We start from the raw sequence: 25187 nt of genomic DNA, 5'->3' as shown, positions 1-25187 counted from the left end.
TAAACCCAGCACTCCAGTCTTTGTTCCAGCTTCAGAACAGTGGTGAAAGGAATAGGCAACGTTGATAAGATATCATTTTGTGTATTGGTTTTTCCCTGCTAATAGCTGAATGCTTTAACAAGTTTATCAGTCCCACTGGCTTAACAAATACGTTAAAAACCGGAACTGTGGTTCCAAAGGCTCCAAAATAAATAGGACAAGTATTGCTGGCTTGAACATTCCCCTCTTACAATAAATCTGAGTTCCAAGAAGCTACAGAATTAACAGTCACGCTTTTCATGTGCAATTCAATTCAACAAATATTTATTGTTAAAAATTCCTTCAACTTTCCCTTCTTAATACAGTGGGTCCTTTATGGAAGAGAGAGTTTAGTCCCAAACACTGAACTATTACCAACTGAGGTTATCAAAGGTTATCCAGAGGGCTGAAGAGTTGGGGAAATCTCTCCTCCAGTTCTGTGGTTTTCCTCCCCGGTTTGGCTTTTCTTTACACTAGCTCCAAACATTCAAGGAACAGCATTGTAAAATAGATTCAGAGGTTTTGTCTTATCCTGTTCATTTATTTGGGGCTACACTAATTCACATTTCCTAAGGTCTCATTAGTCAACAACACTCACCCAAGGCTCTGTAGTCCATTGGAATGACCAAGTTGACTTACATTATAATGGACGGAGCAAGAACTCTCTCACACAAGGCAGGAATCCTAGGAAAGTAGACAATACCTGGATGCCCATATGACTGCACCAGTGGATTCAGACCCACGTGTTGTTCAAAGACAAGTAGTTCTTTGTACATCTTTGCTCAGGTAGCTATCCTGGGGTTCCTAGGGGTTGCTGGACTGGTTGGAGAAGTCTTGAGATTGTATAGTGAAGAAATTTGGAGGAATTTTGAAGAGAGTAGGTGTCATGGAGACTCAAAGAGCAAGGACATTCTTTAGGGAAGGTGATATGTGGGGGGAAGCTATGTCTAAGAGCCATCCAGGGTTGAGGTACTGATGCAGGGTATGGCCTTAGGGTTCAGGGTTCCTTGAAGCCCATCCTTGGAGCCACTAGGGCTCTGTGGAGTTCAGGTTAAGAGCTTCCAGCATGGTGGCTGCCTGAGCAGACAAACTTAGTGAGACACTGGGTAGAGGAGCTGAAGAAAGGGATGTGGAATGAAGGGGAGGTAGTTCTGCTTCTTATACTGGAGGGAATGCCAGAGGGTGGATCTGGGGGCTTGGGAAAGTTCCAGGTAGAGTGGCCCAGATGACAGGAGACCTCAGAAAGACTTGGGAAGGACATCAGGCTGTGATCCCAGTGATGAGGCTTCTGCACGTATCTGATTAACTCTCCTACAGGGTCAAGGGTCTCCTTCTTAAAGGTTCACTGGGAAACAGATTTCATTCATCTGAAAGAACAAAACAAAACAACTTCATGTTTGTCATCAGGGAGACCAAATGACATCCAAATTGATAGCATTTTATTTTTCTCTGCTTTTCCTTGGTGGACAGTGAGAGTTGCTTCTTTGAGTTACAGAGCCCTTTATTCCTCACTATAAACCTGAGCACAGTCATTTTCTGTGCTTTACAACACTTTACAAGCTAGAGCCTCTGGGTAGGTTAGGAACTTGTCTGGTGCCCTCAGCGTGTGGTGGTCAGAGTTACATCCAAGCCCAGTGTTATTTCCATCACACCCACTGCTTGATTCTTGGTTAGACAGGACCTACTTTTTGTGCTTAGGATTTCACTGTATCTCTGATGCCCACATCCATCTTTACCTGACAAAAGCCATTAATTACTTAACTGCTCTCTGCCTTGACCACTTGTTCAATAATTTTGACCATGGGGCTAGCAGTTGGCAGGCACTAAGACACGAGACTCAGGGCCTGGGAATGCGTCACTCTCACCAGTGGAGCTCTCCAGTTACTCCCAAACAGGAGCAGGAGCATTAATCTTTACTTCCTTTTGTAGAAAAGAATAACCAATCTATCCGATGCTAGAGAACTTTAGAAAGATGTGAAGGTACCCTGAGCCCAGAATTGATGAGGTCCAGAGGAGAAATTCAGCTCCAAAAGGAAGAAGTATATGGAAACCTAAAAGCTGTTTTGGGGGATCCTTTGGCACACAGAAAACCAGAAGCCACTGATGAATGGGACAGTGCTAACACCTTTGATGAAGCACCTGCCATATCAAAATCCAAAGTCTGCTCAGGCAGAGGCATGCCTGCACATACCAAAACATCTGGAAGGAACTGTGGATACCTGTTCATGGCCAAGAGCAGGCTCTGGGCTGAAGACAGGTGACTGAGCAGAGGATGGCTCCAAGAGGATTTATTACTAAATGCTCATTTCAAGGGCAGAAGAATACACCACACTCCTGTACTTTCCAGTGAAAGTTACGTTGGGAGATGGGATTGGAACATCAAGAGTGAGAAAACTGACTTCATACCCAACAAAGGGGACCTTGGGGCAAAAGGGGCTTTCCTGCAGCCACTATAACTGAAACTGGGGAGTCAATTCCATGCTAGATTACTGGGCCTTTGCACTATGAGGTCCATTGCTTATTTGTGGTAATTGGCTTTCTTTTCTTTTAATCAAATCTTGTGTTTTCAAAGGAGGAGTTTGAACCAACTTACAGGATTGTTTGGTGAAACTTTTCCAAGTCTCTGTCCTTGGTTTTTGATCAAGCTAAACTGATCACAGGATCTGCTGGCTCCAGGTTTATGCTATGATACAGTTTTTGCCAGGTGAAATGATGCCCTCATCATCTTCATAATCGAGCCATGAACAGGCAGGATTAGTGTGTGGGTTACCTGAAAAACCCTGTGAACCCCCTGTTTTCCCCAAGTGTCTATGTCTGGGGGAACTTAGTAAAGGGAGGAGCTTCCCAGGAACTTTCTGTGTTTAGCCTTCATCTTCTGCCAATGATTTACTTACCCCTGTATTGTTGAATTGGAAGACTGGGTGGTGATTTATCAGAAAGTGTAGCAGGAAAGACTTGTCATTTCAGAGACCTCAACTACTGGCTAACTGTAAGTTTCTGGCTATAAGGTAAGCTCTGATTTATTGGTTTTGTCTTTTCTAAATGAGTTACATAGAATGTGAAAAATAGACCTCCCAGGAATGGAGATCTCTACTCTCTTGAGTTAGCTAGAGTCAGTGCTAACTTTTATGGAGAGGGAGGCCCTGTAGGTTGTGGTTCAGAGCCTGGGTTTGGAGGCAGGTGAACCCTTTCACCTTTAGTATGCTTCCTTGGTTAATTTTCTTCTTAGCTCTATTAGTTTTTAAGTAAATTATCTTGGATTTTCTAGGTAGGAAGTCATGTTTTCTTGAAGCTAGTGATATTTTTGCCTCTTCTAATATTCATAGTACAAATTCCTTTCTCTTGTTTTATAGTATTGCTTATAATTATCAGATTAATACTGAATAGTAACAGTAAAAATGGATATCTACATCATATTCCTGATTGTAACTGGATATTTCAAATGTTTCATATTAAGTGGGATAACTACTATATGTTTTGGTGGATATTGTTTATCAGCTTAAGAAAATTTGCTTGTACTTTTCACAAATCATGAAAGGTCAAATTAAAAAAAAATTAAATTTTATCACTTTCTTGGCATCTGTCAAGCCAACATGATCATATAGCTTTTCTTCTTTAGTTTGTTAAGATAATGCATTTCATTAATAGTTTTCCTATTAACTAATTTTCTTTTACGTTGAATCACTCTCAAATCTAAGATAAACCCTAATGGGCTATGGTACATTTTTCTTTTTAATATTGTTGAAGTTGATTTAGTTCTGTTTCACTTGTGATTTTTTTCATTTATGTTTAGAAGTGCTTTTACGTATCTTTATCAGGTTTTATGAATGGGATCTTTAATTCACTGTGTTGATTTAAAAGGAGCAGCCCGGAGAGCGAAGTGGCCATGCTGAAGGAGCTCCAGCTCTCCCTGTCTGTCGTCCTGCTGCTGGCCTGTGGCTTCCTCTACCAGTTCACTCTGAAGTCCGGCTGCCTCTTCTCCTGCCTTCCTCTCTTCAAGTCCCAGCAGGGGCTGGAAGCTGTCTTGAGCCATGGGCACAGCATTGTGTTTCTAGAGACCTCGGAGAGAATGGAGCCACCCCCATTGGTCTCCTGTGCTGTGGAGTCTGCTGCCAAGATTTATCCTAAGCAGCCTGTGGTGTTCTTTATGAAGGGTCTCAACAACTCCACGCAGTTGCCCTTAAACTCCACATACCCAGCTTTATCCCTCCTCTCAGCCATAGACAACGTTTTCCTCTTCCCTTTGGATATGAAAAGGCTATTTGAAGACACACCATTGTTTTCATGGTACACTCATGTAAGTGTTCATGGAATCTTAGAATGTCAATGGTTGTGTAGATGAGTATTCTGCGGTAAAGACTTAGGGTCAGAGATAGAACTAGAACCCATCTTTGGGTTGACTTTCACCTGGACCTCCTTCTACTGCAGAGTTCTGATAGGAGTAAACAGGAGAGACTTAATCTGGGCTTATCTTCAGCATAGTGTCTTTTTCTCCTAGCCTTATTTCTTTTAGGACCTAGGTTACTTCTGAGATTATCCTTAACTGAATGAGTTTTCATAGATTTTCTAGGTGTATAGAACACTTATTTTTCACTTCAGTTTTAAACCTATCTATGTTAAACAGTTTTCCTGTACCTGAGGTAGAAACTGAGCAATATTTAGCATGAAAATGATTTAAGTAGAAAATTTCTACTTAAAATTCCATGAAGGATCAGTGGAAAGCTGTATGAAATTGGGTTGTATTAATATATGATTTTTGAGAAACTTCTGTGTTGCGACCTGTCGGGCTCCTATGGCCCTTGTCTCAGCATAGAAGGAACCAGACGAGAAGCGGATTAGAAGTACAAGCTTGTGGAAGGCGGGCTAGCCCTTCCACACCAGCCTTTTATTGAGCCAGAACACAGGTGAGGGGAGAAATTAACAATGACTACGTGCTGAGGGCACGGGCTCCTCCCACAAGGAACTCCTGTGGAGGAATGGCCCGAGGTCCACCCCTCAGCTGCAGATCATCTTGCTCAGATGTCATCTGGCTCTGGCTCTTCTGCTACATTTTCCCCCTCTAGTGTAGTAAAGACATTTCTGAAGAGGCAAGGGATAAGGTCTGTCGTTGGTTGTTTCTGCCTTTCTCCTCACTGAGAAGCTTTCTGCTGAGTAAAAGAAACAAAAGGGCACAGAAGCATAACAAAAATACACCATCAGAGCTAGCCAAACTAGGCATGGGGGATATCCTGTCCCCTATGTGCTAATCACCACTCAACTATGTGCTATGGACTGACCCATAGGGCTCATGACGCTTCCATGGGACGTATTAAGCATCACCCAAAGCTTAGATGGAGAAAGGGCTGCAAACTCAGACCTTTTCCAAAAAGCAGTGTATAACTTTAAGTAAAGAAAGATGAGGTGCCCAACTGAAAAGAAACGAACCCAACAAGTGAAATTCTCTTAACTTGCCGATACCAGAATAACATTTACCTTAAAGCCTGTTGTTCGAGGTCTTTGTTGTCCTAATTTTCCAAGATTTGGATGATGTCTCCTAAGCTTGCCTGGGGCTTAATATACAGCCCAAAATAATGAAATCCTATATCAATCCTCCCACTCTGCATAGAAGCTCCTGCTGCCTCTTCAGGGAAAAGGGGCGCTGACTGCTCCTAACTGCTTCCTGCTGAGACTGGGTGGCAACCTGGGAGAGGCAGCGGGAGTTCCCACAGAGGCAATTGATCCAGGATTTCTCCACTATGAAATGGCCTAAGCTAAGGTCCTGTAGAGGAAAGGTTAGTGAAAACAAACTTGTTTAAGGTGCTGGTAAACTTTCCTGCTCGTGTCGAGGCTTAATCCGGCGGGCTGGTAGCCACTGCTTTTCTTGATGTTCTGTAATAATACGGGCAAAGCCTCGACCCCATTGCAGCACATAACCAGGCTTCCACTCTGTCATATCAAGTTTTTTATAAAAGATAGGTTGTTGTACTGGAGAGGATGGTGCATGAATGAGAGATGTCCAATGGCGTTCTGCAGCTGTCTTTTCATCATTGCTGAGATTGAGAAAATTAAGAGTGAAAAGAGCTTTAGTGAGCAGAAACCTAGGACTATTACATGTAAGGGGAGGAAATGAACTGACCCGTTCCTTTTAAAGCAGTAGCCAGTAAATTAGCCTTATAGGATTCCGTTCCTATGTCAGCACATGCCCGTATATACTCTTCTAAGGGAGCATTTTGTGCTCTCAAAGGTCTCAGGGCATTTGGACACTCCGAGTTGGAATTTTCAAATGCTAAAGTTTGGAAAAGCATGTCTCTCAGCTCTGGTTGGGCAACAGCCTTATCGACTGCAGTTTTTAGTCGGGCTAGAAAGTCAATATAAGGTCATTTCCCGACTAAATGAAAGATTTAGAGACATCTCCAGGAGCCTGAACCTTTTCCCAGGGCCTAAGACAACACAGTCTTGTCTGGACTATAGCAAGGTCATTGTGTTGAAGCTGATTGGGAATCCCCAGCCACTGCCCAGACCCAGTGAGCTGTTTAGATGTTATTGGGATGCCTCTCTGTTGGTTTTGGCGACTCATCAGGTCAGCCTCCTCCTTCCACCAGGTTTTAAACTGCAAATACTGTCCAGATTCAAGAACAGTTCTGGCTATCATATCCCAGTCATAGGGAATGAGCCGCTGTTCCTGTGCAAGCCCCTGTAACAGACCTCTGGAAAATGGGGACTGCATACCATACTGTGCTACGGCCTGTTTCAAATCTTTCAGAACTGAAAAGGTGATCATATGGTGGTCAAAACGCTGGCCCCCTTAAGGGTGTTACGGATCAGGAGGAATATTAGTGACCGTAACCAGACAAAGCCCCAAAGTGTTTTCCCACTCAAAGTCACCAGTATTACGCCCTTCTAATACAGCCTGCATAACAGAAGTCACAGGTGGTTCGTTTACATAGGGAGGTGCTGAGGGCAAAACGGGGTGCTCTAAGTTAGCATTTCTGACAGTGAGACTATTTATCTGATCTCCCAATTGTTTAATTTGTTCAGCCATAGGGGTCATAGCGGTGATTACTTGCTCATTCATATCATATGCTCTCACTTCCCAATTTTCCTTAGGTCCAGTTTCCCATTGAACCTCACTATCCTTGCTTTCAGATACTGATTGAACATCGCTTTCCTCCTCAGTTTCTACTTCCCGCAACTTCCCAAACAGAAAGTTACCCATGTGTTTGCTTGTTTTATCAGACGCCTTACTTACTCTGAGCACGGTTTCTTAATTTCTAAATTATTGGCCAAAGGTCCCACTTTCCCTGAGTGGAGTTTCCCTTTGGACTTCCCCTTACCTTCTTTTAAATTGGCCAAAGGTCCCACTTTCCCTGAGCGGAGTTTCCCTTTGGACTTCCTTCCACTGTCTACCAAAGGCCTCACCTACATCCCGGCGTAGTCTCCTTTGGTCCACGTCCCTAGTGTCCTGTTGTGTCCCACTATATCCTGCTGACTTATGCCAAAACGTTGTGACCCGTCGGGCTCCTATGGCCCCGGTCTCGGTTAGCGAAGGAAGGAACCAGGAGGGAGGCGGATTAGAAGTACAAACTTGTGGAAGGCGGGCTAGCCCTTACTTTCCAGGTAGCCCAGAGCAACCTCCTCACCAGCCTTTTATTGAACCAGGTGAGGGGAGTAATTAACAATGACTATGTGCTGAGGGCACTGGGCTCCTTCTCCACAAGGAACTCCAGTGGAGGAATGGCCCGAGGTCCACACCTCAACTGCAGATCATCTTGCTCGGATGTCATCTGGCTCTTGGTGTCTGCTACACCTCTGGAGCTCTTAGGAATTTTATACTCCTAATCTTAGTAGCACAGCATAACAAGGAAATTATATTTCAATGTAATATGTCTTTTATAGAGGACAAGAAGTCAGGTAATGCTTAAGGAAATTATAGTACAACCATTCAGTGATTCCATTATGCAGGCTTTAACGCTAATATTTTTTGAAAATGATACGAAGATCATACACAACATAGAATTAACACCCCCATGTCATAATGTAATTATAGTAATTATAATGATTTCAGTTATGCAAAAAGCCACACACATCTACTGGGAAAAAAAGACATGAAGAAGCTATGTAACACGTTAATAGCAGATGTTTTAGAATGATTGGATTAGGAATAAATTTAATGATATGAATGCTTTGATTTTATAAATAAAATTCTTTTTAAAAGAAAAATATAATTTAAAAATTGAAATCAAAATGATATTATTTGTGCCAGGCATAGTGGTGTGGGCCTCCAGAGGCTGAGGTGGGAGGATCCCTTGAGCCCAGGAGTTCGAAGCCAGCCTGGGCAACATAGTGAAACCCTCATCTCAAGACAAAAAGAATACTATTTGCTTTCTATATAAAGTCCTATCCAAATTCTAATACCAGCAAACCTTTTTTTTTTGATAAAGAATCAGTGAGTTAATATCTTAGGTTTCATAGGCTAGGTGGCAGAATTGAGGATATTATGTAGGTACCTGTGTTAGTTTCCTATGGCTGCTGTAACAAATTACCCAAACTTAGTGACTTGAAACAACAAAAATTTATCCTCTAACAGTTCTGGAGGCCAGAAGTCCCAAATTTATTTTCACCAGGCCAATACCAAAGTATTGGCAGGCTTGTGTTCCCTTCGGAGTTCCAGAAGAATCATCCTGGCCTCTGACCAGCTTCTGGTGGCTATGGCATTTCTTAGCCTGCAGCCCATCACTCTGACCTCTGCTTCCATCTTCAATTTCCCTTTTCCTCTCTGTGTGTAAACTCTCCCTCTACCTCGCCTTTAACAGACACTTGTGATTGCATTGCTCACTGGGATTATCCATCAGGAAAATCTCCCCATCTCAACATCCGTAACTTAATGACATCTGCAGAGATACTTTCCCCATATGAGGTAACATTCACAGGTTTCAGGAATTAGGACCTGATATCTTTGGGTGGCCATTATTTAGGATACTATAGTATTCGTCTAAAAAGAGAGAAAACTCCTGTCCTGCCTGCTTTGTTTGCCTAGGGCCTGGGTGGACTGTCCTGGAGGTGGGCATGTTTGCAACTAGTTGGTGGCAGCTGGAAACATTTTCTGGCTAAGTGACAAGGCCTGAGGGGGAGGGTTCTGATGGGCCAGGAAGGTAAGGGATGGGGCTGGGGGAAGTTGCCAAGCTTAGTTTTACTGTTGGCCCCAGTGGCATCTAGATGCTAAGGTGTCCATCTCTCCTTCCAAAGTGCCTGAAGTCTCAAACTGAGACCTGCCAGACGGAAGTGGAGCAACTCAATGGATTGAGCTTTCACCAATTAGATCCAGGCAGTTGCAAACAGCAGGGTTCCCTACAAGTAGGTGTAGGGATGATTCCACCAATTAGATGCAGGCAGTTGCAAACTACAGGGTTTCCACTGCAGCAGGGCGGTGGTCTAGGGAGGCAGTTGCTAGCGCAACTAGTCAATGCTAGCCTGCTAGAGGGTGCTCCAGGACTGTACAAGTTTCCAATACCTGGGCTAGAGACTAATACTACCTAAATTGTATTTTGCTCCTTGAAAAAAAGAAATCTCTAACCAAATTATTTTGGGAGAGGCTACATACTGCGTCCTTTTCTCACAGATGAGTCATGCACATGAGGATATTAAAGGCTCTGTATAGTTCTGAAATAAAGAAATTTAGTTTGATTGAACCCATCACTCCCAAACTTATTTAAGCATAGACACGTCTTTCAGTGTGACACATAAATAAGCTTTTGAAATTAGTGTTCCGTGGAGCACACAGTGAGGGTTGCTCTGAGCTGCACTTTACCGTTACCATGTTAGATTTTAGAAGCAAGATGAGTCCTGGGATGCAGAGCCCAAGGTGGGTCCAAAGATGCACAGCCAATCTATCAAACGATCATATTTACTTATTTTAACCCAAACCTTGTATCTTTTGAATGAGTGGATATCTGGAGCCAGAGGTTTGGGTTCAAACCCAATCTCTGCCTCTTACACTGGACAAATGACTAAATTTCTTGGTCCTAATTTTTAACTTGAAAAAATAAGAATGACCACAGCCCCTGTTTTTGAGGATTTGTGTAGATTATAAAGACCTTGGAACAATTATTGATAAATGTTAGCTATAATTATTTATGAGATTTTTGGCAATTTTTTACAATGTGATGATTGGATTAGGAATGAATTCTAGATTTCTAGAAAGTTTTAGTTTTCAGATTTCTGCAAAGTTTTTGTTAATTGCTTTTATTTGACATTATAGCAGAATTTTATTTCATTTTATTTTTATTTTTATTATTTTTTTGAGACAGAGTCTCACTATGTCTTACTATGTCTTACAGAGTCTTACTATGTCACCCTCAGTAGTGTGCTGTGTGTCACAGCTCACGGCAACCTCAAACTCTTGGGCTTCAGCAATTCTCTTGCCTCACCCTCCTAAGTAGCTGGGACTACAGGCATCTGCCACAATGCTTGGTTGTAGTTGTCATTGTTGTTTGGCAGGTCCAGGATGGGTTGGAACCCGCCAGCTCTGGTGTATGTGGCCGGTACCTTAGCCACTGAGCTGTAAACTCTTAGCCTATAGTAGATTTTTTTCTTTTTTTAGAGACAGAGTCTCACTATCCCCCTCGGTAGAGTGCTGTGGTGTCACAGCTCACAGCAACCTCCAACTCCTGGGCTTAGGCGATTCTCTTGCCTCAGCCTCCCAAGTAGCTGGGACTGCAGGTGTCCACCACAATGCCCGGCTATTTTTTTTGTTGCAATTTGGCCGGGGCTGGGTTTGAACCTGCCACCCTCAGTATATGGGGCCAGCACCTACCCACTTAGCCACAGGTGCGGCCCTACAGTAGAATTTTAAAAGAATATTCATTTTGTCAAGAGCCAACTGTTTAATCTTTCAACCAACATATGTAAACTCAAAACAATATATTTTGCTTTCCGTATTCAAAAATCTTAGCATTCCCTCTGGGAAATGCCAATTATACTGATTTATTTGTATTATTTTTAAAGTCATTTTGTCTTAGCCTTTGCAATCACTGTAATGAGCTCCTGCCCCTGCCCCTTCTAGTCCATCAGCAATCTTGACTCACTTTATCTTCAGCATGGACGCAGAGCCTGGCCACTTCTCTTACTCCCACTGTTCCCACCTTCATCTTTTCCTGGGTTATTTTACCAGCCTCCTAACCGTCTCCTTTGCTTCTACTCTTGCTACCTCCCAACCTCCCAGACTGTTTTCCACACAGTAGCCAGAGTGACCCTTTTAAGACCAACTCAGATTACATCACTCCTTTCTTCCAAATAATTTTGAGGTCTTGGCTTCAGCCTACCTGATCTGCCCTCCCGTCTCCCCTCCCACCCCTCCCTTTCCCCTTCTCTGCTCTGTTTCAGCAACTTGCCTCCCTTCCTGTTCTTTCCTATTCCCGTACCAGGTGAGTGTGCTTCTGCCACAAGGCCCAGCCCTTGCACCTGCTGTTCCCTCTACCTAGAGCCCTCACCTCTTAGATTTGGGCATGCTTCACCCACCCACTTCATTCAAGTTTCTGCTGGAACTAATATAATACACTGTTCTAGCCTGTCCCTTTCACAGCTCCCTCCCCCACTGTAGTCTCTATCCATACCCAGCATAGTATACAGCTACTTGTTTACTGTCTGTCTTCTCCCGGGAGGGATTTGTATGTTTGTTTACTGTTGTATCCTTAGCAGCTTTAACAGGGCTTGGCACACCATAAGTAGGCCCTAGACGAATATTATTAAAGGAATTAATAAGTTTCCAAAGGTATGCATTTTAAGATTCTTTTGCTGACTTTTCAAATAGCAGACATACCGAATTTTTCTAGTTTCCCAGTTAATTTTTTTAAAATCAGTTTTTAGAATTATTAGGACTTGATTTGATGCTTCCTTCACAGTTGCATGTTTGTGGCTAATGGACACCCACGTCACAGAATGACTCATACTCATATTGTGTAATCTTTTTGGATTTCGTCTCTATCTTTTCCACTGCTTTAATTAAAAAGGAATGATTTCATGAAATCTTTAAAAGCTGCTAAAATCTTCCTGTTGATAATTTTTCTACTGAAAGGAAAAATTTTGAGGTGGAGGTAAGTTTGGAAAATTTGCGAAACTGGACTTGTGGCAAAAGGGTTTTTGGGAAGGGGGCTTGCTTCACCCGCTCGGGCTGCTCTGGGCCGGGTCTCAGGCTGTGGCTCCCCTCCCCCTTCCGGGCGGCGGGGGTGGGGGTAGGGGCGGGGGTGGGGAAGGCTGACTGGCGCCTGCTCCCGCAGATCAACGCCAGCGCAGAGAGAAACTGGCTACACGTCAGCTCCGACGCCTCCCGCCTGGCCATCATCTGGAAATACGGTGGCGTCTACATGGACACCGACGTCATCTCCATCAAGCCCATTCCCGAAGAGAACTTTTTGGCTGCACAGGCTTCTCAGTACTCTAGTAACGGGGTGTTCGGCTTCCTCCCCCGCCACCCCTTTCTGTGGGCGTGCATGGAGAACTTCATTGAACACTACAATTCAGGCATTTGGGGCAACCAAGGCCCCAATTTGATGACAAGGATGTTGAGGGTGTGGTGCAAACTCGGAGACTTCCAGGACCTGAGCGACCTCAGATGTCTCAACTTGTCCTTCCTACACCCCCAAAGGTTTTATCCCATCTCCTATCCAGAGTGGAGGCGCTACTATGACGTCTGGGATACGGACCCGAATTTCAATGACTCTTATGCCCTGCATTTGTGGAACTACATGAACCACGAGAGGAGGGCCGTGGTTAGAGGAAGCAACACACTGGCGGAAAATCTCTACCGCAAGCATTGTCCCAGGACGTACAGGGACTTGATTCAAGGGTCAGAGGCATCAGTGACTGCGAAGCCGAGGGGAGGTAGCGAATAGAGTCAAAGCTGGGTTGCTGCTGCTACATCACCCAACTGGAGCTCCCTGGAGCGCTACGCGTTCCCCAGACTCCCACTCTCTCCAGGGCGCCGGGGGCTTACTCGGGTATTAGTTAGGATTAGATTTCTCTGTCTATCATAGAACAATCCTCCCCACCCTAAAATAGTGGCTATAAAACATAGATGCTTAGTTCTCTCTCATGTAAAAGAAGCCTGAAGGCTGGGAATTCAGAGTGGGTGTGATAATGGCATCCATCGGGGATCCAGGCTTCTTGTACCTTTCTGCTCGTCGTCCTTAGTGGGCATAGCGCATGGCCCATGCTCCAGCACACCAATGCATTTTAGGCAGCAGGGTGAAGAAAGGAGGAATGGTGCACCCCTTTGTTTTGTGGAATACCTTCAGTTTTTTGCTAGGGCCGAGTTTGACCCACCACCTCCGGGATATGGGGCCAGTGCCCTATTCCTTGAGCCACAGGCACTGCCCTGGTTTTGTGGAATGCCTTCAAATACCACATAACACTTCCCATTACATCTCTCTCGCCAGAACGTAGCTCCAAGAGAGGTTGGGAAAGTTAAGGAGGAAGAGAAAATGGATAGGCAGCTAACAGTTTTGCTGCATGTTCTGCTTAATACTCTAATTCTGGAGCATTGTCTGGGGGAAAAAAGAGACTTGCCCTACAAAAAGGTCGCCCTATTTACACATGGAGAAATTGAGGTTGGGAGAAGTAACACGCACAAAAACACATATGCACCCTCACAGCCACTTTCTGCAAACTTCAGAGACACAGTGGGAAGAGAGCTGAGAAGTAAATATTCTAAGTGATTTCACAGCATGAACTCAGGCGGACATACAACTGATGGCCAGGCCCAGGCTGAGCCCAGAGATCCTTTAGCTAATTTGGTTTTCAGAACGGCCTTGCCAGGCAGAATTTATTTTTCCTATTTTACAGGTGAGAAAACTGAAGGTAAGAGAGTTTAAGTGACTTTCCCAGGGTTATGTAGCTTGAGAGGTGGAATGTAGATGTTTTAGACATCTCTGTTCTCCTATGAGGTGAAACTCATAGAGTGAAAAAAGTGCTGACTAGGAAAAGAGGTGAGAAGCAAGATTCCCCATCCGAGTATGTGGCTCACAGACATCTCTACTTGGTCCTGGGTCCTGCTCCATCCACTTCTTCTTCTTCTTCTTTTTTTTAACATTTCAAAAATTGTGGTAAAATATACATAACATAAAATTTGATACTTATTCACTTTCAAGTGCATAATTCAGTGGCATTAAATACATTCACATTCTTGTATGATCATCGCCACCATCCATCTTTGCAACTTTTTCATAATTCCTAAATGGAAACTCTGTACCCAATAACCTCCCATGCTCCCTCCCCCAGCCTCTGTTAACACTACTCTACTTTCTGTCTCTGTAAATTTCACTACTCTAGGTACATTGTATAAATGGAATCATACAATATTTATCCTTTTTTCTCTGGCTTATTTCACTCAGCGTATGTTTTGCTTTGTTCTGAATGTCTGTGTCCCCCACCAAAAAGCATTGAAATCATAACACTCCCCCCCTCCCAGGGAGGTGGAGCCTTTGGAAGGTGATTACGTCATGAGGTGGGGCCCTCATGTTGGGATTAGTGCGCTTATAAAAGAGACCTCAGAGAGTTTATTATCCCCCTCCTACTACATGAGGACACAGCAAGAAGATGACAGTTTATCAAAACCAGGAAACAGACCCTCACCAGGCATGGAATCTTCTGATGCCTTGAACTTGAACTTTCCAGACTCCAGAAGAGAAAAAAATTGTTGTTTATGAGCTACTTAGTCTATGGTATTTTGTAACAGCAGTTTTCAAGGTTCATTCACATTCTAGCCTATTGTTTATTCATTCATCTGTCAATGGACGCTTGGTTTTTCCCCCTCCTTTTGGGCTACTGTGAATGATGCTATTATCAACATGAGTGTACAAATACCTGTTTGCCTCCCTCTTTCAATTCTTCTGAGTACCCAGAGGTGGAATTGCTGGATTATGATAATTTTTTTGCTTAATTTCTTTTTTTTTTGAGACAGAGCCTCAAGCTGTCCCCCTGGGTAGAGTGCTGTGGCATTACAGCTCACAGCAACCTCCAACTCCTGGGCTCAAGCGAGTCTCCTGCCTCCGCCTCTCAAGTAGCTGGGACCACAGGCGCCCGCCACAACGCCCAGCTATTTTTTTGGTTGCAGCTATCATTGTTGTTTGGCGGGCCTGGGCTGGATTTGAACCTGCCACCTTAGGTGTGTGTGCTGGCGCCTTAGCCACTTGAGCCACAGGCGCTGAGTCTTTTGCTTAATTTCTTGAGGAACTGTCATTTTGTTTCCACAGTGGCTGTACCATTTTACATTCCCACCAGCAACGCACAGGGGTTCCAATTTCTCTGCATATCCTTGCCAACACTTGGTCCCATGCACTTTTGCTTTGGTGCTCCAAGATGCAGAGCTTGGCAGATGGATGCTGTGGTGGGAGAAAGGCCTTAAAAATGGGGGTGGGAGAGAAATTCCCAGAAATCTCAGTCTCTGTAAAACAACTACTGGCTATGGGGAAGGATTAGGGATAGGTATCAGGAGAGAAAAGTTTTTTAAGCCTGGGTTTCCCGTCCAGAACCCTCAGAGCAAGACAGACGGTTAAGAGGATGGGGGAAAGATGGTTGCCATCCGTGGGGCTCAATCAGGAAGAAATCAGGAATACCCTTTAGTTTAGGGTGGGTGCGCAAGGCCCTGGCCCCAGGCTGCGCTACAGGCCAGCGATTACACCGGAGGCAGTGCGTGGGGCACTGGGGCCAGTCTAGCCTCCCCCGGCTCCGCTGGGTCCAGCCCCTCAGAAGGGCCGGGAAGGCATTCACTTGCATCCTGGATTTTACTTATGGGTTAAACGTGGCGTTCCCTCCTCCCCCCCATCCGCTACACGTCTAAAAATAGCTCATCCCAGAGGAGCTGGGAAGAGGCTCCGCCTCTTCTTGGCAGGGGTGGGGCGGCGGTCCCGGCGCTAGAGGCTCGAGGACCCCAGGCCACGCGCGGCCGGCGGAGCACGGAGGCGCCCTCGGTCCGGCCCCGGCAGGCCGGGTGTCTTGGTGTGAGTCCGGCGGGCGCTGTCCTCGTCCGCGGAGAACGCCCGGGTGGCGGGTTAACGGTGGCTGGGCAGCATCCCCGGGCGGCGAGGATTCCGGGAGCTGCCCCGGCGCGTCTGGGGGTGGAGCGGGTCGGGAGGCGGGGCCCGGCGTGGAGGGGAGCGGGCACCTGGAGACCTCTTCCCGCTGCCCTCGGCTCTGAGCGACCCCACGGTAAGCCAGCTGCCGGGGAAACTATGCCAGGAATTCATCCCAGGAGGGGTGTGGGCGGGTAGCGCCCGTTGCGGTCAGAGCGAGCCGGGCCACGGGCCGCAGGAGGTTAAACTTTAGCTGCCCGCGCCCTGCAGGGGGTCCAGATGGGCGCCACAGTGAGCGGCTTGCCTGGCTCTGGCTCCGGCTCCAGACGCGTCGCTTCCTGCGCCCGCCGGGCTCGGCCCTCCACGCCGGTCTCCTGGGCCTGATCTGGACCGTGGTACTCCTGGAGGGGACAGACTTGCGCGGGGGCGTGGGGTGAGGCCGATGGAGGCGGGGAGCAGGGGTGACTGATGCCCCAGGATGCAGCTTCTCTGAGAGGGGGACTTTGAGTTTTCACTGTTTGAAAAAAGTAAAGTGTGAAGTAATTTGGAGAGTTTGAGGATCTGAGATGTGCAGGTAAAGGGGGATCTTGTGGTAATGAGATCATTCAGGCGGGGCGCCCTGGCTCATGCCTGTAATCCCAGCACTCCGGGGCGGAAGGACTCCTTGAGGCCAGGAGTTCAAGACAAGCTGGAGCAAGAGTGAAAGCCTCCTCTGTACGAAAAAATTCCCTGTGCGTGTGGCACGGGCCTGAAGTCCCAGCTACTTGGGAGGGCGAGGCAGGAGGATCATTTGAGCTTAAGAGTTTGAAGTTGCAGGACAAAAAAAGAGAGAGAGATTATTTAAAAACAAATACATTGGCATCACTCCTGGGCTGCAGTTTTAGCAGGAGGCAACAATGGTATTTTCATTATGAGATGGCTGCAGATAAAAGTCCACAGAAGACTTGCTTAGGACAAGACAAGGGTCCACGAGGCTGGGGTAGAGGACAGGGTATGAGAGGGCCTGGGGCCTGGGCAGGGACCAATTTGCCCAGCATTAGTTAGTGGCCCAGGCCTAGGCTACCCCTACCTGGTCTTCTGGAAATCGATTTCCAACAGGACTTAGAAGAGAGTGTGGGTTGTTCCTGATTGTGGCTTCCCGAACACCTCTTCTACAGAGCTAGTGGGTGGTCTCCTTGCTCAGTCACACTCTCTAACACCTCTACTACCCATCCTGGATGGAGATTGGCCAGTGAGAACCCAACCTAGAGATAGGAGTCTGGTCCTCCAGTCAAGTGGCTAATAAATAGTCTTTCCAGATAATTCTGCATCTGGGAAGATAGGCTTTATCAGTACTTACTCCTTTCTCTGCAACTCTGCCTTTCTCTGAAGTTCTCTGCCTAGGAACATCAGTCAAATCCTTACCAATATGTGTGTATATATATATATATATTTTTTTTTTTTCTTTGTTTTTGAGACTGTCTCACTTTGTCACTCTGTATAGAGTGCCATGGCATCACCCCTCACAGCAAACTCAAACTCCTGGGCTCAGCCAAATTCTCTTGCCTCAGCGTCTCCAGTAGCTGGGACTACAGGCGCCCACCACAATGCCCAGCTATTTTTAGAGATGGGATCTCCGTCTGGCTCAGGCTGGTCTTGGACCCCTGCGTTCAGTCAGTCCACAGCCTCCCAGAGTACTAGGATTACAGGTGTGAGCCACTGGGCATGAGCCTACCTTATTTTTATTGTAAAGAAAATTCTTTTGTGGCAAAAATTTACAGGAGGCTTTTGATAAAAAAAATGAGACTCCTTCAAGTTGCTGGGAGTGGGAGGCTGACTGTGAGGAAGAGGTCTATGCCTGGATCTCTCTTGCTGCTTGAAGGTTCTAGGAGTGGCCATGGCTCCCATGAATATCAGAAAGGAGTGGGAAGGGGACCTCTTTCTTTACAAAATGACATAAGCCGAGAGCAAGTCTAAGGTCTGTAAGAGTAGTGCTCCAGGAGAGTCCCTGGGTGCTTCTCGTCTCCACTGAGGTCTCCAGGCAAACTCTGTGTGCCTATCCTGTTTGCAAACTGTGTGAGGGTTTCCTTGGCAGCCAGAACAATTAGCACTAATGACATGCCTGAGCTCCCTGGGCAGTCACCACTGAAGTTAGGTTGGAAGCCCGGGCAGGTTTGTAAATGATTGCCTGGCAGTCACCTTGGAAGCCTGGCTCCCGCTAAGTTCTCCTCTTGGCTGCATTTTTGAGGAGGTGGAAGAGACAGGAAGGTGGTGTTGGTGGTGTCCAGCTGTCAATTTATGTTTAAAAATTTGGTGTTTGGCTAAGTTTGTGAAGTTATTTTTAACAGATTATAGGTGGGCAGATTTCAGAAGTCTCCAGGAATTTTTCATGGTAGGCTGGCTGCCTTAGGAGGTAGTAAATAATCTGTCACTGGAGTGTGTGAAGCAAGAGTGGTGGATGGATTTTCCATATTATGTGCGGGATTACCCCAGGCAGACACCAACCCTTCAACAACGAAACAAGTTTAGAGTGCTGGCACAAATACCATTCTTTGTATTTGTGATTAGTACAAATCTAATCGGTGATTTTGGTCTAGGACTGAGAAGTTTCCTAAGACCACACCAAAACATTTAGAGTTGATTAACACAGCTCCAGATTTCCTAATGACTAAATCACTTCTACCTGTGTTTCTATTCCCAAATGTGGGAAAAGCAATCTGTTGACAGTTCAGTCTGGAGAAAGCACAATGTCCTTGTCCCTAGGGGGTATGGTTTCCAGGTAACCTGCAACTCTCTCATTTGGCTTTGTGTTCTGCCTATCTTAACCAGGATGTGAGCTGTGGAGCTGAGGCAGGTTCAGCAAGCCCTGCTGAGATAACAGGGAGCATTTAGAGTCTCCAGCACTGACCCTGTCCTGATTTGCGGTAAACCCTATCAGCCCTTGCACTTTAAGTCAAGAAATCTCAGGTATTGTAATTCCCATAATGAGAAACAGTTTGCATATCATCATCATCACTGTTATTATTTGGAGGTCGGTTGGCATAATCCTATAGCTTTGAAGTTAGAGAGAACTTGGTTTGAGTGTTGGTTTCATTGCTTAGTAGCTGAGTGACTTGCAGCAGGTCCCTTAGCTTCTCGGAGTCTCAGTTTCTGTGTCTGTCAGATGAGGCAAATCATAGCTATTTACAGGGCTATATGAGGGATAGAATTAATGGTTTAAAGGCTGGCACGGTGCCTGCCTGACACACAGATGTTTGATAACTGATAGTATACCCAGAGTGAGAATGCAAAGGTCTGAGGAAGCTGTAACACTTGAGGTTGCATCTTGATGGTCCTTGTGGGAACTGAGACTTCTCACTGATGTGCTGGGGCCCACCCGCAAGGGCATCTGCACTTTGAGATTTTATTAGTAGCCATGGGATTGATCTGTGGACACAAATGGTCTACGAATCAAGCATTTTACTGAGTCTGAGTGGTATTTCTCTCCACTAAGTCCAATGAATGGCTGCTAATTCCAGCTTTACTTTTTATCCTAATTCTTGGTGGGCCATAGCCTCATATCTTTACAACCCCAAGAATGTGGCATTTATAGACAGATATTCTGGGATATTTGTCCATTTTTCTAAAGAACAAACTCTGCAGCTATACCCTGTCACTGAGTAGTTGTGTGACTGTGGGGAAGCGATTTCCCCTCTTTGTTAACTCTTTCAGTTTCTTCATGTATGTAATGGGTTGTGGTGAGAATTAAATGAGATAATAACATGTAAAACCTTAGCACTGGAGCATAGTAGAATTTTTGAAATGGCAACTATTTGTATTAACAATGGCAGGGGCTATTGCCTGGGTCACCAGTCGATGGTGCCTGGCACCTAGTTTGGCTCAGGAATCATTTGTTGATGGGATGAGAAATAAATGGTGCACAGCCACCCTGACGCAGACCGGAGTGCAGGCTCTGTGCTCTGAGCGCCCAGGGGAGGGGCAGGGAATTTTGACTGTGGGCCTAGAAGGGCTTTCTGATTATGGTGGTAATCATCTATGAGTAGGGCCTTAAAGCCTACACTGACCTTTAGTAGGAGCAGAAGGAAGTGGCAAAGGGCCCTCTATGCCAAGGGGCAGTGTGGAATAGTGGCTAAGAGGCTGGACTGGAGCCAGAGTCCTGCCTCTGGACCTTGGCCAACCTTCCTTACATCTCTGTGTCTTAGAAGATAATGGTACCTCCTTGAGGGGTTGTTATGAGGATTATATGAGTGATTATTTAAGTTAAAGCACATAAAAACAGTACCTATATAAAACAAACAGTGTGGGAGGCAAGTAATGTGGTAAATGGGAGCTGCAGCTAGAAAGGTAGATATAGTTCGTAGAAGTCTTTGAAGGGCATTTTGTTTTTGAGACAAAGTCTCACTCTGTTGCCCAGTCTAGAGTGCAGTGGCAACAGCCTAGCTCACAGCAACCTCAAGCCCCCGCTTCAGCTCCCCAGGTAGCTGGGATTACAGGCATTTGCCATGAACCTTGGGTAATTTTTCTATTTTTAGTAGAGACAGGGTCCTGCTATTGCTCAGGCAGGTCTTGAACTCCTGAACTCAAGCAGTCCACCTGCCTCGGCCTTCCAGAGTGCTAGGATTACAGGCATGAGCCACTGCGCCTGGTCCCGAATGCCATTCTTAATGAATTTGGAATTAGCTAATGAGGAACACTTAACATCCATTCCAATATGGCTGAAGCTTGGTGGTGGCTGCCCATTTTAAACAGGGCTTGCCCTCCCCAGTTTGCCACAATCCATAACACTCCCTATTATAGTGATGCTGAGTCAGTAAGTCTGAGGGTTGCATCCCTGACAAGCTCCCAGGTGATGCTGATGCTGCTGGTCCAGGGACCATACTTAGAGAACCACTGCCTTATTGTATGTTGGACTCCAAGATCGGGAGTTAGTTGCCACTTATCATCAAGTTTGTACTGTGGTTTCTTTCATACCTGGCACATTTCATGCATTTAATGCTACTTTCCTGGCCCTTGTAGAACATGGGTTTGCAATTTATGGCATAATTGCTATGGAGGGGCTGGATATAACGGTCATGAGAGATAGGCCAGAGAAAGAGATTTGAGAGTGGCTGAGACTCAGCTTAGAGCAGGCTTACGTGGATATGTGTGAACCCATTCTCTGGGACAGTATGTGGGGAGAAATGGGCTGTGGATGGACAGTAGAATATCAAGGGGGCACTGGTGCACCCTGCCTTAAAGGAAAGGTGAAAGCATAGCCACTGTTCAAGGAAGAGGCTGGAAGGAGTATTCAAAGAGGTAGAGGAGAGCGAACAGAGAGTCTCTGATGGAGGATTCTTGACCTTATCATTAGAGAGAGGACTGTTGGCAAACATCTGAGGCCAAAGTATAAATAGTTAAATAATGAAATTCTCAGGTGAGCTCACCATCTGTGGAATGACAAGAACCAGGTGTCTTGTTACCCTTGCCCACAGCATGCCTGGTAACCCGCTGTTGCTCTGAGGCACAGCTTGTTGTGAACAGTTGTCTCTGAGGTTCTGGCAGCACAGTTGCACTTGGAGCTAAGCATGGTGAGTATCATGTCACCCAGCTGTTTTTTTTTCTTCATAATCTAGCATCTTAGGTAATAATGTGCTTTGGAGCATGTGTTGAGGAAGTTTCTGAGAAAGGGAAATATGTAGGTGAAACTGGAAAAATGGGTGAGTGGCATCCTGCAGGCAGTTTCAAGACCAGGCTGAGTTTTAGGCTTCCAAAATTTGTTTTTCATAGTCGTAGAGGCAAGGAGGTCCAATATCAAGGTGCTGGCATCTGGCATGGTGGCAGGTGGAAGGGCAAGTGAACAAGAGAGTGAGAAGGAAAGGGCCTGGCTTCATTCTTTCATCAGGAACCCACTCCCACAATAACCAGCCTCCTCCTGTGATAATGGCATTCATCTGTTCATGAAGCCAGAGTCCTCAGGACTTAACCACTTCTTAAAGGTCCCACCCCCAACACTGCTGCCTTAGGGATTATGTTTCCAACACATGGGCCTTGGAGACACATTCAAACCATAGCACCTCTCCACCTAAGGCAGTGGTTCTCAACCTTCCTGTGCTGCGGCCCTTTAATACAGTTCCTGTGGGTCGTGACCCACAAGTTGAAAACTGCTGACCTAGGGCAAGCCACTTACCTGCTGCAGACACAAGTTTCTTTGTTTGTAACATGGGAATAATAGGTCCTGTTTAGAGGTTTGTATTTAGAGTTTATACCTTGCACCCAGGCTGGCACTCCTGGTATGATGACCACTGTCACTGAGTGCCTTCCCTTTGCATCCCCTCCACTTGTCACAGCACCTTGTGAGGCAGGTGAGGTTGGCCTGTCACAGCCTTTCACAGATGAAGACAGATTCAGTGGGGTCAGGGGCCTTTCCTGGAGGCTCTTGTGCTCTTTGCCAGTCCAGTCCTACCATTTTCTCCTCCTCGGGGCCAATGACCTTTCTTCTCTAACTTTCTATTGCACTTAAAAGTCTGCATCATCATAATCTAGAAGGGACTTGATTTAATAGGGTAATATGTACATCTGCCTCAGTCAGATTCTCAGTTCCTTAGGAGCTGAAATCATGTTGTTTTCTTTTAAAAAATGATAAAATTAATAGACAAGGATAGGAAGAACTTTGAATAGTATAGAGAGATGGAAAGTGAAAAATGAAAGTTCTCTAATCTCCATTCCCATTTCCTAGATGTAGCCATTGCTGACAGCTTCTTATCTATCATTCTAGAAGTAGTTTGTGCTTATGAAATGAATCATGTATCAATCATAAATGAGTGTATTTCATCCCTTACAAAACCAATTATAAAATTATAATAAACACAAATAATTTATGTATGACTTTATATACATATATAGTCAGCACTGGTATCTGTGGATTTTTTTCTCAGTTTTTGGCCAGGGCTGGGTTTGAACCTGACACCTCTGGTATATGGGGCCAGCGCCCTACTCCTTTGAGCCACAGGTGCTGCCATCTCCATGGGTTTCGTTAAGTCAACAAACCACAGATTAAAAATATTTGGAAAAAAAATGGATGATTATGAACATGCACGAATTTTTTTTATTATTCCCTGAATAATACAGCATAACAACTATTTGCATAGCATTTAGGTCGTCTTAGGTTTTATAGGTAATCTAGAGACAATTTAAAGTATACGGCAAGATGTGCATAGGGTATGTGCAAATGCTACCCCCTTTTATAAAGGAACTGGAGCATCTATGGATTTTGGTGTTTGCTGCGGGGAGGTGTGTGTTCTGGAACCAATCCCCCATGGATACTGAAGGATGAATGTGTATGTGTGTTTATGTGTGTTTAAAAAGTTATCATCATCAGTCTGTGTAAAGCCTATCTGACTATCTCCCACCCACACACATATCCTATTCATTTAAGATTCTCATTGTTTTCATCCCTCTTCTCATAGATAACCATTCTACTGTGGTATGTACCTTTTATTTTGTGAGTCCTTTTTAAATGTGATTGTATTAATAATACATTCTTAATGTACACAGATATTTCTGGAAGGGTACACAAGAAATGTACAGGTATTGTCAGTGAAGAGTTGCGTTGGTGAGACTGGAGGGTAAAGGAAGGAAATGTTCAGCCTTTTCCATTAGATCCCCTTGGTTCCACTTGAGTTGGTTTTACAGGGACACATTTTGTTTTCATAATTTAGTGAAAGAAAATGAAACAAACCACAACAGCATCGGCTTTGTTGGGTTGTAAGGACGAAACAAGTGTGGAATGTAGATTGCTTGTCTCAGCGAGTGCTCGGTGAATGGTGATGATGGGTATTCTCATTGCAGTTTTCAGTGAAGCATTAAATCTAATAAAGAGAAACTGGAAACAAACAAACATATATATCATTAAAACAGAAATAGAAGTATATATGTGTATTTTTGTTTGTATGTGTATACATAGGAGATTATTATTTCATATTTTTCATATATGTAGAGCTGCCTTATACGTATCAATAGCTGCATAATATTTCATTGTATAGAGATACCATTTGTATCCCTTATTATACTTTGTTTTCTTGGACTTTTTCTTGTGCTTTCTTTTGCAAATGATATGACAATGACAATTTTTTTTTTCACAAGTAGCTTTGCACTTATGAGTTTGTCTAGAAGGGTAAGTTGTAATTTTTAATGGTGGAATGTGTACTTTAAATTCCCTTTGATGTCATCAAATTACTCTTCAGAGAGAACAATTTCCTATGAAGAGTGTGGAGAGTAGAATGTGAGACTTTGGGCAACAGACTGGAGCTCTTTTCACTACCTGTTAGATTTTAAACATTTATTTATTTCAGAATTTTATGGAGACACAAAGGTTTTGGTTACATGGGTTGCTTTCGTACTGCTTAAGTCTGAGTTATAAGTGAGCCGTCACTCAGACAGTGTATGTGGTACCCGTTAGGTATGATTTCACCTATCCCCGTACTTTGAGCAAAGACACAGTGGCTCTCTTCAGCCCTCTTGACAGCCATGTACACCATTTCAGTCTTGTTCCAGGGGACAGAACTTAGCCATATGATCACACCTTACTGCTGGGGAAGCTGGGAAATGTAGTCTACCCGTGTTTCATGGCAATCCTATAATTACCGTAGGTGGTTGGGCTTTATCCTGAAGTAAATACGGGGTTGCAGAAGGACTTGCTCCTAAATTTTACAGCTCCGCACAGACAAAGACCTCTGCCAGGCACTCCTGCAGGGGAGGTGGGATGGCTGTTTCACTGAGGATCTGCTATAGGCCAGGTACTAGGCTGGATGCTTTAGCTGCTGCCTTCCTAACCACAAGCCTGCAAAGTGGGCCTCACCACCCTCCATGTAGACAGGAAGCTTAATGATGTGGAGGGACTTTCCCATGGCAGAGGATTAGAACCTAAGGCTGCACAATTGCAGAGCACCATTCCACACAGCTCTGGCCACGCAGAGTACCCCATGCACACTGCGGCTGCCGTGTAGGCAGCTCACCTCGCCCTGCTTAGGCTCCCGCTGGCCAGCTGAGTACATGCAGCTGCACACCTTACCTAAGCTGGATTCTCTTCTTGTTTTCCAGGCCTTCTCTCAGCTCTTTGGCCTGCTGCCGTGGCCTTGGTGGCACTCTTCTCTGGTGGTCAGCTCA

General features: G+C 45.1%; 1 protein-coding gene and 1 pseudogene across 1 annotated transcript; one reads left to right on the top strand and one right to left on the bottom strand.

The window, feature by feature from the left end:
• The window catches only part of LOC100945572, a 7909-nt pseudogene extending 7115 nt beyond the window's left edge, over positions 1 to 794 (bottom strand).
• A 3091-nt stretch (positions 795 to 3885) lies between these two features.
• A4GNT (alpha-1,4-N-acetylglucosaminyltransferase) lies at positions 3886 to 12911 on the top strand. Its single transcript, XM_003789422.1, has 2 exons — positions 3886 to 4315; positions 12273 to 12911. The coding sequence occupies exons 1-2, from the start codon at positions 3905 to 3907 to the stop codon at positions 12885 to 12887; spliced, it is 1026 nt and encodes a 341-aa protein (XP_003789470.1). The 5' UTR covers positions 3886 to 3904; the 3' UTR covers positions 12888 to 12911.
• Positions 12912 to 25187: the final 12276 nt, after the last annotated feature.

Source organism: Otolemur garnettii, unplaced genomic scaffold, assembly GCF_000181295.1.
Source record: "Otolemur garnettii isolate 467f Iridium unplaced genomic scaffold, OtoGar3 scaffold00032, whole genome shotgun sequence".
NCBI lineage: Eukaryota > Metazoa > Chordata > Mammalia > Primates > Galagidae > Otolemur > Otolemur garnettii.
Note: the sequence above shows the minus strand (reverse complement) of the source record. Positions and strands in the feature narration are given on the sequence as shown.

What these genes read in the sequence shown, in the direction of transcription:
- A4GNT (XM_003789422.1), top strand. Translation starts at nt 3,905, where the DNA reads ATGCTGAAGGAGCTCCAGCTCTCCCTGTCTGTCGTCCTGCTGCTGGCC. An exon ending in TGTTTTCATGGTACACTCAT is followed by an intron (nt 4,316 to 12,272) that starts GTAAGTGTTCAT and finishes CTGCTCCCGCAG; the next exon opens with ATCAACGCCAGCGCAGAGAG.